Source organism: Octodon degus, unplaced genomic scaffold, assembly GCF_000260255.1.
Source record: "Octodon degus isolate 3935 unplaced genomic scaffold, OctDeg1.0 scaffold00002, whole genome shotgun sequence".
NCBI classification, from domain to species: Eukaryota; Metazoa; Chordata; class Mammalia; order Rodentia; family Octodontidae; genus Octodon; species Octodon degus.
The window spans coordinates 23,745,185-23,760,677 of NW_004524578.1; the positions used below are offsets into that span (position 1 = coordinate 23,745,185).

Here is a 15,493-nt window from a genome sequence, read left to right on the forward strand (position 1 = left end):
CCCTCAGCCTGCCTCCTCGCTGCTTTATACCTAGGGCTCACCCACCTGCTCCCTCTTCAGGGTAGCTTCTCTCCACCTCCCCCAAGGGTCAAATGGCCTTGTCCTGCAAGGCCAACCTCCATGTCTCCCCAGGAAACTCCTTAGCCACACTGAGAACTGGCTGTTTCTCTTCAGTGTCCTTCAGAGCTTAGTAGAGCCAGCAGTGGCCCAGGCCTCCCCAGTGCCAGCTACACACCCGGGCCATCTGACCATTGATTGGGACCCATGCCTACAGGCTCTCAGGCTTCTCTCAGTACTCCTTAAGGCATGGCATCCAGGCCAGATCATGTCAGAAGCCTCTGTGCCTATGGGCAGCCAGACAGCCTTCCAGGGATATAGGAGAGGGTAACAGGGAGGCTGCTGGTCTCAGAGCCTGCTGTGAGACTCAGCTTGTCGCTGAGAGTCCCTGGGCATGCAACTTGAGCTCCCTGAACCTTGGGCTCTTCATCTATAAAACAGAGATAATAACAGCATTGTCCTAAAAGTCAGTGCGACTGTGAAGTGAATTAATCTACCAAACAACAGAGACTTCAAACAGCCACTGGCACAGGGTAGGCCAAGTGCAACAGGAATGGCACATACAGCTGCCACTGGCATTGTCCCAGGTGAAGGCTGGCATCCAGGCCTGAAAGACAGGGGTAGCTCTGTGGTGGAAGCCGGTTAGGGTGCAGCAAGGGCTCCACGCCTCAGAGCCTGCAAGCAAGGCAACACTGGATGGATGGATACAACAGCTGGCCCAGTGTCCAGCTCCAGTCACTTCTCCACAGCTGTGAATCTTTATACACTGTGGGGCCCTTTCCAAAACCTTGCTGTCGGCTCTGTGCAGGATTCCCTGTCCACCCAGACTCCCAGGGCAGCTGATGCCTGACCTTTGGCATTTTACGGTGTCTTAGAATTCTCCCTCAGGCCTCCACCACTCCTCTCCTTCTCTAGCCCTGATGCATGGAGCTGGCCAAGCCAGAGCTGTCCCAAATGATCAAGAAGAGCAAGGAGGGAGGCTGCCTGCGGAGCAGGGGACCTGCAAACACTGGCGTTTCCCTGTGTTCCACTATGGGCTGCACCACCTCAATGACCCCCAAGCCTTGCCACAGGGCCGGCACAGAACCAGGTTCCCTGGGTCAAAAGGATGAACCACTAAGTCCTTCTAAAGCAAGAAACAGACTAGTATGTTGGTCCTCAGACCCAGCAGACCCCAGAACACCTGGAGGCCAGAGGGAACTCTCCCTTCCCAGGCCACTGGCTGCAAGGACAAGTCCCAGAACAGGACTAGGAGTCCCACAGGGGTACGCCAGGAGTAGGTAGGTGATCCTACAGGAAAGGCAAAGGTGCACCCACAGGCCTGGGTGGATTCTCATTTGAATCCTGGTGCAGATACTGACCTGCTTGGTCTACCCTAACAGCCCCTCAGGCACCTTCTTTTACATTGGAGATGCTCCGTCCTGGCTCCCTGAGGTAGTAGCCACCAGGGACATGTATGTGGGTACTGAACACTCAGAACCTGGTGACCGTGACCACAGCTAAAGGAGGGAACTTTACATTTTAGATCATTTAAATAGACTTACAGCTACCCACAGCTGGCGGCCACCACATGGGGAAGCACAAACCCAGGCATCTGGTGTCTGGGGAACTTACCTCCCCCCAGCCATGCAGGGGAGAGCAGTGCCCACAGCACAGGATTATCATGCAGGTTGCCTGAAGTGCTTGGGACATCACAGGAAACCAAATCAATAGCCTCTATACATAGAGCCATGTTACATAAAGGTGTGAGGAGTTTGCAGGCAAAGTGGGAAGGTGGCAATGAAAATAGGGCCAAGACAGAGAAGTTTTCAACTGTCACCTCCATGTCGGCACGGGTTGGGAATTGCATGGTGGCTAGCAAAGCTTGGAAATATTTTTTTTTTTTGATGATTCACATATTTCTGTTATTTTGTTGCCCCCATCTGTTTCCCATCAGAAAACCCTTAAAATGCAAAAAGGGCCATTTACTGGAACAAGGCGCCTCTGCAGGAGGACGTGTCTGCTCTGCAGCTAGCCTGGGGGGGTGACCCCAAGGGCTCACAGGGGTGAGACAGGGCACAGGGTGGGGAGAAGCGGGCAGAGTCCTCACTCTGTGCCAGCGGGGGATAGAGTGCCAGAGGTAGGCTCAGGCTGAAGAAGAAGAATAGGAGGGAGCTTCTTCAGGACAGACAGACAGACAGACAGACAGACCACCCTCCCAGGGGCTTTCTGCTGTGCTCACAAGTGCCATTTTCATGGAAACCCAGCATCAAGCCGTGCACACTTCTAAGGAAGAGGGAGGTAGCCAGGAGAGTCCACTGCAGGCAGCGCTGAGCTGGAATCCAGGGTGTCCTGCAGGATCTGGCCTCTTCTCCACATCTCCTTCCTTCCTAGGCACCCAGGGTCCAAAGTAGCCCTGTCACACTCAGCCCAGCCATACAGGGCCTCAGAGGCAACTGGCCAGTTGGTGGAACCTAGTCAGGAGGAGCAGCTCAGAATTGACCAAGACCCTCCGCAGCAAGTTTCAGACAAGCTCTGATGCCCCATGAGCCCCTCAGAATCAAGGCCACTGTCAGCACGTGTGACAGCCTGCTCAGAGTCAGATCCCAGCTCAGGCTCAGGACACAACAGGTCTCCCCAATCCCCCACTCCTCCTCAACACAGGTAAGGGTTCAGGTGGCACTTTGTGGCATTTAAGCACCACAGACATTGCCTAGAGCCATGGGCAGTGACCTTAGCCCCAACCACATACATGTTACTCCTGTGGCACCCTGGAAGGCTGCCCACAAAGCACTCTCTCATGACACACAAGTCACCCTGATGACCTAAGGACCCGGCAATCTCTCAGAACTCACCCATCTCAGTGCCCACCAGTCCTTCCTGGCCACAGACACCCACCAGGCTCCTGGCCTTCAGCAACCTCCTGTGCACTGGCCCATGGCCTCTGGTCTCTCTGCAGCCGCATGAGCTCCACGTTCCCCCCTCCTAGGGTGAGGTCCCTGCTCTCCCAAGAAGGTTGCACCCACACTCCACCTGGCATCCCTCCTCTCCCTGGGTGCCCTCCACTTCTCTCCAGCTCCTGGCTCAGCCCCTGAGTCCTCCGGGAAGGCTCCACCCTGACTCTGCAGATCCCTGACGTGCATTCCTTACACCTCCACTCTTCTATTTCCCTAGTAGTTACTGCTGTGGGAGTTTCTTTCACTGAATGCCTCCTCGATGGATGTCTGTTTTCCCTTCGAGATTGCAGCTTCCCTGAGGACAGAGAAAGCGCTCATCTTGTTCTTCATGGCACTGAAGGCCTGGCGCTTTGCCTGGCACATCTGACATGTGCTCTTTTTATTTTTTATTTTTTTGATGATGTAGGGTCTTGCTATGAAGTTCAGACTCACAGTGATCCTCCGTCTCAGCCTCCCCAGCACTGGGATTACAGGTGTGTGCCACCACACCCGGTTTCAGGGCTGGCACAACGTGCAGTACCGGGGATCAATCAACCCGGGCTCCTTGCCCTTGCCAGGCAGGCACTTAGACCACCAAGGTATCTCCCCAGCCTGACATGTGCTCCTTAGTCACTTTGGAAGTGACTTCCTGTATATCCCTTTGGAAGAAGAGCTGGGGCAGCTGCCCAGCCTGGGGGCAGGGGAAGGACATGGTGTGCACGTCTGCAGAGTTGGCACCCCACTCCCTGAGGTATCCAGGCAGGCTAATGACCACAGGCGCGCATGGACCTCAGGTGTTGGTCAGTGAAGACGGTAGAAAGAGTTTGTTTCTTTTCCTCTGTGACCTCCAGCTGTGTGTACCAAAGAGCAAAAATGATGAACTGCAACACAGCCAAGGTCCAGTGACCTTGGCCCACCAGCCACGTCCCTGCCTGCAGTCCACCAGCAGCCTAATTTCCATGGCGATACCGCTCGTGCTACTAATCATTACAGCTTGCACTTACTCTGTACCAGTATTTAAGTAACCCCACCGCCCCTTTGATCTCCACATTAACCCTGTGAAGTGGTTATGATCATGTCTCCCTTTTAAAGATTAAGAAACTGAGATGCAGAGGTTTTGTAGCCATGTAAAGCTTCCTAGCTAAGAAATGGCATCCAGGATTCCAGTCACAGACACCTGGTTCTCTGGCCTGAGTTCTTGACGCTCTGCTTGCCATTCTGCTTCTTCCAAACAAAGCCAAATACAAAACTGGTTTTGTTTTTGCATCCTTGTGGAATGTGTCCAGCGTCAGGGGCCATCTAGTAAGTGACCTGAGCCACAGCCAGCCTCACCCTTCACATGACAACCGTCGCAACCAAGTCCTCAGGGGCTCAGAGATAGGGAAAAGTTCCCCTCTTGCTCTATGGTCTTCTTTATTTCATTGGTTAAGGATAGGTAAGTAACTTGATAATTTTCTTTCTCTGCTTTGGCTGCCCAGAATTTCAGAGATAAATATCAGGGCTTATTTCCTGAGCATCTGTCAACCTGGGTTTACCTCTACATTTGTTGAACGTGTTCTGCTATAGGTCTCCATCATTTAAATGTGCTCCCCACCCACCCACACACACTGTTGTCAAGGTCATGTGGACTTGGGATTAAGGTGAGATATCCAAATGTCTCATCCAAACAGGGGCTCAGACATTATCATTTTAGACTACAGACTCCTGTTTGTGGAGGATGAGCACAGGGCTATCCGGGCCTCTACCCACACCCTGCCACCACCCCCTGCCCTCCTTCTAGCCACACTCACCAACGTGTCATCTTCCCCAAGAGAACAATGCTACAACCTCCCCTGCAGGCTCCCAGCTCTAGCATGCCTGGGACCATAGCCGTGGTGTCTGTGGACTGCCTTAGCTACGTGACAGCCAAGAGCAAAGGGACTGGGCATCGCCATCATGTCCTTCCTTTTCATAAGTGTGCTCCCAAGTTCCTTCTCCAGCACATATCAACCAGCTAAGATGATCACGGTGAGTTTGAGTTCCTATAGGTTTATTTCCAAAGTAACAGATATTTGAGATTCATTGGATGGCCACCTCTCATCTCAAAGTGCTCTGTCCTATAGCATATGATAACCCAATGCTGGGTCCTGGTGCCCCTATCTGTGGTGGCAGAGCCCAGTGCTCCTCTAGGGAGTGGCCATTCCTCCTGTGACCCAGTCTAGGGTGGTCTGCAGTGACACTTTTCTCCTGGCTACTGCACAGTCAGATGCCCTCCCTGGAGGTGACCTGTGAGCACAGAGTCCCCAGAACCAAGCATGATTCCTGAAGACAGCAACGTCCTAGGGGTGGTGCCCACGAGCTCCAGCTACCCAGGTCCTGAGGCTGCTCCTTGCCCTTGTGCTTCTCCACCCTCCAGCTGCTAGTGTAGCCCTGGGCTGAGTCTCAATTCCTAGGCTGCCTCTGATAGCTTGGATTCTGTGGCTCACAACCCTAGAACCCTAATTGATACACAATATCCCCATTACAAACAATCAACCTAGATTATATATGATGTCTTTTTATTAACCTCTAACAATGTATATTTCCAGTAAACCCTCATGACATAAATTATAGAGCCCTTAAGTCAGGATTTAGGGGAAGAAAAAGAAAAACCCAAAAGCTATTGAAAGAGGATATTTAAGATTCTATGGTAGATTAAATTATTTTCTAACTAAACTCCACCTTTTAGTCCCAGTAGAAGACACACGGTTCCCGGGTTTGGGGTTGGCCCAGGCCATGTGCTTCACGCGTTGGCCAGTAGACGGTGGTATGAAAGTATGCCTGGCTAAGCTCGGCCTTCACATCCTTTCTGTGTTTATTCTCTGCTCTCAGAGCTTTCAACTTTCCAAAGGCAAGGATGTGTCCTAGGAAGAAGGAGAGTCATAGGCAGCCAGCCTAATGTAAGCTCTCAGCCTGGAACCAGGCTTGGTCTAGAGAAGACAGCCTACAAATGCGTAAGTATAGTAGGGCGTTTTGTTATGCACCATTATTCTGTCCATAGCTGGCTGACACATTTGTCAAAACATCTGTTTACCCTAAGCCTTGAAGTGTTCAGAGTCATCATGGTCGGCGGGTGGGTGCAGGCCTACCTGCCACCTTGATCTGGTTGGGGGCACAGGCTCTGCAGGGCAGCACCTGGAACTCTTCTGCTTGGTACATAGAGTAGTCGGTGCTGGCAACCACCAGGGTGTCTCCAGGCCTCCAAGACCGCACATCATCCTCCAGAGTCAGGACGGTGCTATTCACGTTGGTGTCGATGGTCACCGTGAGCTTGGGCCTCACTGTAATGGAAACAGGCAGACTGGGCCACAGCCCTTCGCTTGGCAGCCTGCTGGCTGTGCACCTCTTCCCTTCTCCCTCCTACACAAGCAAATGCCAGGCTCGCCTATCCAAACCCCAAATCACCAGCTCCCTCCCTCCGTCTTGGTGCAGGGTTTTGAAGTCAACAAAAACCCAACCAGAAAAGAGCCATTCATTAGCTTTGGGCAGGGAACTTTCCACTAACTTCTGAGGAAAGTTAAATGTAGCTGTCTCACCACACCCACTTTGCTCAAGATATAAAACAAATATAGTCCCTCTCAACTATTATTTACAGCCCTGCCACTCCTCTCCCCTGCAGATGTCCTGTCCCTAATGACTGCCCTCCAGAGATGGCCATGTCCTCGGGAACAAACCAACCATTCCCACTCCCTGCTAACAGCACCCAGAAAGGCAAATAGTGGTACAATGCCACAGGAGGGTGTGGGGGTCTGTGCTGTCCATCCGTACCCCACTGTCCATCTACACCCCACTGTATACCCAAACCCTGCTGTCCTGGAGCCTGGGTTTCCTCCTTCCTGAAAGGCTCGTGGGCAGGGTGGGGCTGACTGCTCAGCTCTGAAGTCCCTCCCATTGCTCTATGTCCAGTAAGTGTGCCAACCACCCTAGCACATCAAGGTCGCTGTGATGCCGCTGCAGCAGACCCACCTCCACTGCCCACACTGTGAGAAAGAGGCTGCTTACCAGGCTTCCCGCAGAGGAAGCGCACGCGGTAGCTCTGGCAGGCACGGCCGCGGTCATAGCAGGCGAACTTGTAGTCCTGGCCCTTTTTGTAGACAACCTCAGTGCTGAGCTTGACTCCATCCAACCTAGCGGCCTGGGAGAGGAACAGAAGTCACGGAGCAAAGTCGTTTTCCACATCAAAGGGGAAGAAGGTGGTAATTGATGTTCTCATTCTAAGCATAAAGGTCTAAAACTATCTTTGCCACAGAACTGTTTTCAATGGTCAGAGAGGATCATCCCAGCTGCCCACAGAAGTTTTGTTACCAAGAGCAGTAGGACATCTTGGAACAGACAAATGCCTTGCACAGGTCCTGTAGAGCCACACATCCACATGGGGACATCCACATGAGGACATCCACATGGGGACATCCACATGAGGACAGCTCACCGTGCATCCCATCGTGGGCACTCAGCACCTGACCTGGCCACTTCCCATAGCATGGACACCACCACCGCCATGTGCCAGCAGGATTTCATCTGTGAGGACTATCTGTGTCCCATCCTGTGATGACCATATAAGGCTTCCATGTCACCCTCAGGTCTTCTAAAGACCCAAGGCCCAGGTTCCACCCTGGGACTGTGTCAGGGCTGGAGTCTGAGCATTGAGGTGGTCAGAAACTGCCCTGGTAACTCTAAGAGACTGAGAAGTTGGAGGAACGCCGTTGGGTTGGAGACCAAGGGTTCAGATAAACCTCACATCATCTCCACAACAAATCCAGAGGCTGTTGTTGCTATCGCTGATACAGGAAGAACAACAGGTAGGGAGGCAGATCAGCTGGTCCACGATGACAAAGCCAGGGACAAAACAGACTGGTGGGGACCATGAGTTATAAATCAAATCTAGGGGACATCCACGCTTGCTCATGTCCTGCCCTTCAGTCATATTAGAACTCAGAAACTGCCTGCTCTTTTCTGGTCACAGCTGGGCTAGGGCTAATGACTGTCATGGGACTCACAGGGCAAGACCTGCTAACGAGGATAAGGCATCTGGGGACACTGCAGCTTCCTCATGCTCCCCGTCTTGTCTTTGTCTTGTCCTTGCAAGGATGCCTTGATCTTCCTAGCCCACTGCAGTCACCATTCCAGAAACACCCCCTGCCCTTCACCCCATGTCCTTGGCTCAGATCAATAAGCGCCAAGGTCCTGGCTGCCTGCGGCCTTGCATTTCCCGAGAACCACTGGCCATCCCACATCCCTGCTGCACCCCAATTTTGTCTTTTGCTCTTTCTTCCCACCATGAACTTTGACACTTGGCAGGAGCCTGGTGACTCATGGCAGAGGTCCCTGATAACTGGCACTGAGGAAAGGGTTGCCCATAGCAGACCTTGAACCCAGTTTACCTAGCTGCAAAGCTTGGGCTCCTGAGCCTCTCCCCGCTGCACCCTCAAGGCCCTCTGCCTGCTTCCTTCACTCGCAGGTGGGTCCCTGCCTGTGGCAGAGCTTTGAGGGGGGTGAGAGCTCGGCTTCACCTGTCTCTCTGGCCCCAGGACCGGGCACAGAGGGTCTAAGTCAATGGGGTCTGATGAGGCCAGGTGGGGATGTAAAACACAGACTCCAAGTAAGGCTGCCCTGGGCCAGCCCATTGTGCCCACCCAAGCCAGAGTCTGCTGTTCAGAGACACAATTCACATGCAGCCACAGCAGTTGTGATCATTGGCACAGAAACCAAATGGACAGAGGTCAGGGGATAGAAGTGAAGCAAGACTAACCATTAAAAAAAAAAAAAAAAAAAGGCAGAGACTTCTTAGGAAACAGTGTTTAGGCCCAGCAACGATTTTGGCTTAAAGATTGCATAGTGTGTGATGAAAATTCACAGCTAAAATTGAGGCCTTTCTTGCAAGCAGCACACACCCCAATTATCATGGGCGTCTCAGACCCAGACCAGGATGCAAGCAGGCTTTTACAGGAAACCGCTACAGCTCCACAGGGTGCAGACCAAGCTCAGGTCCCTCTGCCCTTCCAAGCTGATGACTTCTCAGCCCAGCATGGTCTTCAGCAGACTCTAAAATACGGAGACCCTGGAATGAAGCATCACCAGGGAACCTGGGTGTTTTCCAAGGTACAACAATTTCAAGGGAGAAATCCTACTTTTCTTTTTTCCTTACCTAAAGCACAACCCTAGTTTTGGATAAGGAGAGTAAAAAGGAATCTATTACCAGCCAGGTACAGTGGTGCATGCCTATAATCCCAGCACAAGCAAGGCTGAGGCGGGAGGATCGCTGTAAGCAAAGGGTCAGTCAGGTCAAGGTTAGCCTGAAATCTCATAGCGAGATTAAAAAATCCAAACAAACAAAAAGGGATCTATCACCACTCAGTGAAAAGGATCTTCAACTTAAGTGGACATAAAAGTATTATTATTCATGCTTCTATAACAATAAAATAAAACCATTAAGATATTATATCAACAATCAATAAAAACAATTTCAAAGGAAGGGCACTCCCTGTGGTTCAAGTACTTTGTGAATGGTTGCACTAACACACAAAAGACTATCAGGAGGAACAATTATTATCCCTATTTTTGCATAGGAGGAAACTGAGGCACAAAGATAAAGAATAGGACCAGGACTGTGTGCAAGGGATCCAGGAGACAGCACTTAAGGTCACACTCCCTCCCAGGGTCGTGTAAATGCAGAATCAGCACCTGAGATGCAGTGCCACCTTAAATACAGCACCTGGCACAGGTGGGGGGGGGTGCTAGAGCTCCAGGTGAGGAGGGTCTCTCTGCTCTCTCAGTCTGTCTGGCTTCCAGATCATTCTTCTAACCCTGAGTGTAACCTCCTGCCCCTGCACCACAGCTGTGGGGAAACCAAAGGCACCCGAGATGCCCCCCCACCTTACCCCAGGAGCCCAGCCTTGGCTGAGAAGAGAGGGGACTTCAGGGGACGAAAGCTGAAGGACAAAGATGTAGAAATAGTGGATGTGGTTTACTTTACTTTTTTTCTTAAAGAGACATGAGATATCTGGGCCAGGGAAATAGCTCAGGGGCACAATGCCTGCCTTGCAAGCACAAGGTGCTGAGTTCGATTCCTGGTAACCCACCCATCCCCAGCCCCCCAAAAGAAAAGAAACATGAGATATCAGACTCTAGAAAGGTTTTTTTAAGTCATCTGGACCAGGTAAGCAGCCTCAGTTTACCTCCTCCCATGCCCTCAACACCCTTCCCAGAGGGTCTGACCGCACTGGTGCCCATAGTCCCCACGACCAGCTGTGTATATGACATAGTGCCAGGCCCTGGGGCATACGCAGCTTGTGGGTGTGGGACAGCCGTGGGCACAGGGAGGGGAGGCTGAGCTGGCTTGCAAGAGGGGCCATGGTGGGCATGGGAGGTCCAGTTCCCCACCTTGCCCATGGGTAGTTAGCCAGGGCACTCTGCTCCTGGTCAATGTCACCACCAGTGAACAAGATGTGGAAAGAGGCTGCCTTCCCTTCCCCAGCCTCAGAGAGGACCAGGCCAGGAGCTCACTGTACAGAGCCACATTCCCCCCACCACGAATGTGGGGAGATGCTCTGTCCACGGGGTCCAGGGGACATAGACTGCCAGGAGGAACTGGCACCCTCACAACCAGGCAGCGCTGCCTCCTCCACTCTAGCGGTGGAGTCTGGGCTCCTCTCTGCAGGAGCAGGAGCAGGCTATAGCTCACTACCTCAGCACCTTGGTTTTGCCCAGACAAAGTAAGGATGCCATTATGGAACTGGGAACTTTGAATCAATGAGGGGCTACCATGCTAGGCAGAATATTGTCATAGAAAGAAGCTACTTGCCTTGGGAAAGCTGCCCAGAGCTTCTGATATGGGGAAACTATTGCTTGCTTTTTTATTCTCCTTTGGCCCTCAAAAGGTTGAGACCTTGAACCCAGGGCATGCATAATCAAGGATGCCCTTCTTCGGGGGGGGGGGGAGAAACTGGTCCTGTGCCACAGAATGTGGTGGTCACAGTGGAAGTTTGGTGTGTGTCCTCAGCCTAGGTGTAACTGAGCTCTGGGGCTCTCAGGGAGGGCCCGCATGTGTGCATGTGTGCATATGTGCGTGTGTGTGTGTGCGCGCGTGCGGGCGCGCATGCACACGCATACAGGCGCAGGGAGCAGAGCAAAAGATGGAGTAGAAATGCCCCAGGAAAGCTGTTTACTTGCTGTGAAGAAATTACCCTCAAGCCACAGGAGTCTGGAGTCAGGCAGCTGGCAGAGAAACTCCCACAGGCGTCTGGAGGCCAGGGAAGCATTCCTGAAGGATTTTCAGAAATATCTGGAAAGGGAAGGCTAGCAAAGGACCACATAGCCTGCAGTCAAGGGCATGGAAGAGATAAGATTATAGCCATTTCAGAATTAAGACTGGAATGTTTGAGGCTATGGGAGAAATTTTCAATTAAACCCAGGAAGTCTGTGCTTTGAAGGAGTGAGCGCCTTTTGATCCTTTTGGATCTAGGAAGAGGCTGCAACTTGCAACCTAATCTGGGCTAAGCCTCCTTTGTAACTGTGGAGCCGGAGGAAAGGATAAGCTTGAGCCAAGCCATCAGCCGGGCCTCCTCAGCCTTCACTCAGTGCAGCACAGAGTCCAGGCTAAGATGAGGGTCCTGTTTCAGGGTAAGTAGAGGTCAAATACCTGCCAAGGACAGTGCTACAGGGTTAGAGCACAGTCAGACCCCTGGTTACATGACCCAGAGGAAGTGTAGACAAGTGTCAGTCACAGCTGTTGACCTTGGTGTCCCAGGAAGCTCCCAGGATTCCCCACAAGTACCAGAGTCTGCACATGCTCAGGTCCTTTGCATAAAGGACAGAGAATTTAAATACCACCTGTACCCATCTCCTGTGTGATTGGTCACCCCTAGACAACTTGCAGCCCCTCACATCTGTAGATGCCATGTAGTTACACTGTGTTGTCCAAGGCATAACAACAAGAAGGAAAGTCCTTTCACGTGTGGTGCAGATGAAAATTGCTTTCCCAAATGTTTTTGCTCCCCGGGGGCCTGAACCTTTGGAAGTGGAGCCTGCGGGCACAGATAGCCCACTGTGTATTTGCTGACTGAAAGAAGATAAAATGGACAGGACTCTCTCTCTCTTGATTGACTTCTAACTCTAGATCAAGCCTCAAACAGCCTCACAATTCGCTTTGGCACAAGACCAGGAGTAAGGAAATAAGTCCTGTACACGTGGCCCATCATTCCTGGCTTCTGTGCTCTCCCAGCAGTCCCAGTTCCCACCTGTTGAGCTACTGAATTTTGAGGCCTGCGCATCAGGTCAACACTCCCGATGGAGCCAACTGCGCAGGTCGGTTGTCCTTGGGACAGGATAAACTCCAGGTGAGGGTCCTGAGCTAATACACCGTCCTTCTTTGAATGCTTTTAATCCACTCCATGGAGAACATGGCCATCCTATGTTCTTCCTCTGGGCTGGGCTCAGCCTGCATCTCAAATCCTGACCACAATATGAGGGCCCCCAAGAAAACCAGCCAGAGTGAGGTGGGCAGGCCCAGGCACCCTGGCCTCAGGCCCCAGCCTCAGCTTCAGAAGAAGGAGTAGACCCAAGAGAGAACAAGTCTTAGCTTCAGGCAGCCTTGCCTCAGCCTCTAAGGAGGGAACGGTGCTCTCTGATGCACCTCCATCAGAGGGAACAGGACCAGAAGAGTCATACCGCACAGGTGACAAGGCATCTTGCAGCCTATAGCATCCCTTTCAAAATAAAGCCTCCTAGGCCAGGGATATAGCTCAGTGGCATAAGCACCTGCCTGGCAAGTGCAAGGTTCTTTAGTTTGATTCCCAGTACAGAAAGAAAGAAAGAAAGAAAGAAAGAAAGAAAGAAAGAAAGAAAGAAAGAAAGGAAAGAGCCTCCCACACAATTGTTACCTGTATGTCAAGGGGGCGGTTGCAGATTTTTCCTGGGTAAGCTACCCGGAGGTCTGAAATTTTCTCCCCGCCTTTAGTCTGAGACACTTTATCATGGTCAAACCACTCCGTCCACTCCACATCTGGGCAGAAAGCAAGACAGGGTCAGGTATCTGTCTGTGCTTGCACCAGTGGAGGTGAAGGCTCTTCTAAGCTACCTGCCAACTGTCCCATCTCATCTGCCTTTCCATTAAAAACACTTCCTGTTAACTTGCTTGTTTTATGAACAATGTACAGTTCTTATTATGGCAAAACCAGATAAACACAAAGGATTTTTTGGGGGGGTGGGGGGGCTGGCTCAGGATGTTTTAAGGGCAAGTCTGATAAGGCATGAGGATCTAGGGATTGAACCACAGTATCCTGAGCCTGACTGCTTTGCTTAAGCAGCCACTTAAATAACTGAGCCAATGGGCAGGCCTCCCTCCCCAAATAAGCACAAAGGAGAAAACGCATCCGTAAACTCATCATCCAAGAACTGCTGCTGGGCTTGCTGCTTTCTGCGCTCTGTGCAGGCTCTGTGTGCTGGTTAGAGCCCTCCCTGCCTGCCATTCTGGGAACTAAGCTGAGGGGCGTGGACTCCTACGGACCTGAAGTTCAAATCTTAGCCATCTTTTCCACCTATTCCCCAGTAGGGTCTGATTAAATAAAGACCATCTGCGGTCGCAGATTTCCAGTTGAGTCTGTAACAGTGAGGTGTCCCCATTTCTGTAAGGAAAGCTCTTTGTTCTGCATAGCTGGTGGCTCCTGGCCTTGATCACCCACAGGCCGTGGGGTGCCCGCAGCTTCTCACCTTGGACCCACTCACTGGATGAGGAGACATTGAAGTACTCTCCGTGCTCCGTCTGGAAGAGCTTGAATACACGGGCAGCCGCAGAACCACGGTGGCCTGTCAGAGAGTAGAGCAGGCAGACCCCAATTCAAACAATGGGGTTCCAAGGCAGGGAAGCCCCCACTACATCTATGGGTCAGCAACTATTGCTTTACAAAGAGGCTGTTTTCAGTGAACAGGCCATTCTTTTCTCTTGGAATACATATTATTATTCATTCTTTTGTTTTCCTTATGAAAGGTAAGACACAAGTCCCAAGAAATCCATATTGGGAACCCCCCTTTCTTCAAGTCTGAGTCCCTCCCAGGATTGCTGCCAGCAGTGCCCCCTACAGGTGGACAGGGGGACTGCAGCCATGTGTCCCAAGCAGTCTCAAGTCTCACAGGTCACCATGTTGGCCCTGTCTCTCGCTTCCAGCTCCTACCTTTTCTGTGCCACAACTTAGTTTTAGAATAAGGCAACAAAGACCTCTCTGAAATGTAAACATTTTCATGTGTGCGTGACCTGTGGCTGGCGTGGACCATTGCCACTTCCACGTAATGCAGCCAGGTCAGTGGCTGGCCACTCCACTGGGTGGTAGCACATGGACAGCTGTACTGAGGGAAGACTGGGCTCAGAAAAACCCAGGGCCTCTTGGGTAGAAACATGCTAGAGGGGCCCAGGACTCTCACCAACCAGAGATTACCGTGATATTCAATGTGGTCTTCCACCGAAGAAGAGGGATTTCCCTTCACAGTGAGAAAACTCCAAGGATGTCTGAAATTAATAAAAAGCAAAGTTCTTCATGTGTTTGAATGTGCACTGGGGCAGAGCCAAGCCTGAGTGCTTGGCTGGGCCTTCTCCCCACAGCTGGGCTCTCCCAGTGACCGGTGAGGCTTCCCTGCTCAGCCGGCGGTCTTGCTTTACAAGCACTGTCTGAGCCTGCTTGCCCCCTGGCCAGCCTGCTGACTCTACCTGTGATCCTTTTTACCTCCATGCTGCCAGTAGACTGGGTATGAATCAGAAATAAATAAACACCGGACAGCCCAAGTATGCCACCTGCCAAGCTGGGTCACATTCTGCAGAACAGACTTGAGTCCCTTACGAAAGCGCCTTTCAAGGGAGGAGCTGACTTCTGCCCTGCCCCGCTCCTGTAAAAGGGGAGCTTGAGGAAAATGCTGTGGGCTCCCAGGACCTGCCACTCCAGCCCTGCTCCTGGCTTGGAAAGGCCAAAGGCAATCTCAGCCTCGAAACAGGGAGGGTATGAGAATTAGGCTGCATTTGAGTGAGCAAAATACCCCTGCTCCTCTGGCTGGGCTCTGTGGGCTGGGGCGGGGCAGCCCCTTGCTCTCTTGCGCACCCCATCAGCAGTCTAAGGAGGGAAGGGGCTCTGGACACAGCATGCCATTCCAAGATGGGGATCCTCCACATTAAGTACTCCCGGTTGAGAAGCAGCGGCAGGGGACGATCTCTAACCTCCCTACCCTGCTTCCGGAAGTGGGTCACAGCCCCACAGGTCAGAGGAACCCCCACACACACACACACCCAGAAGAAGGGGGCATTCCTACCTCGGAAGATGGGGGATCTCACAGGGAGAAAGCACAGCTAGCCTTTGCAAAGACCTCAAGCTTGCCTCCCTCCACCTGCAAATTCTCCCCTTCCCTTCTTCAAACTCTCCTCCATTTGTGCAGGTTTAGCCCTTCCTCCCAAAAAACCATGTTAAACTCACTGCATTAAAGACACCACTCTAGGGGCCGGGGAGATGGCTCAGTGGAATAAG

At 52.0% G+C, this 15,493-nt stretch overlaps 1 protein-coding gene across 2 annotated transcripts in view; it reads right to left on the reverse strand.

Annotated features, from left to right (window-relative positions):
* The window catches only part of Cemip (cell migration inducing hyaluronan binding protein), a 146,021-nt gene that overhangs the window by 36,151 nt on the left and 94,377 nt on the right, over positions 1-15,493 (reverse strand). For both annotated transcript variants that reach the window (XM_004623342.2, XM_023710868.1), the window contains 5 exons: positions 14,420-14,490; positions 13,698-13,793; positions 12,869-12,990; positions 6,993-7,125; positions 6,080-6,271 (listed from right to left, as the gene is read on the reverse strand). In XM_004623342.2, coding sequence (XP_004623399.1) covers positions 6,080-6,271; positions 6,993-7,125; positions 12,869-12,990; positions 13,698-13,793; positions 14,420-14,490 — 614 coding nt within the window. The remainder of the gene's footprint in view (positions 1-6,079; positions 6,272-6,992; positions 7,126-12,868; positions 12,991-13,697; positions 13,794-14,419; positions 14,491-15,493) is intronic.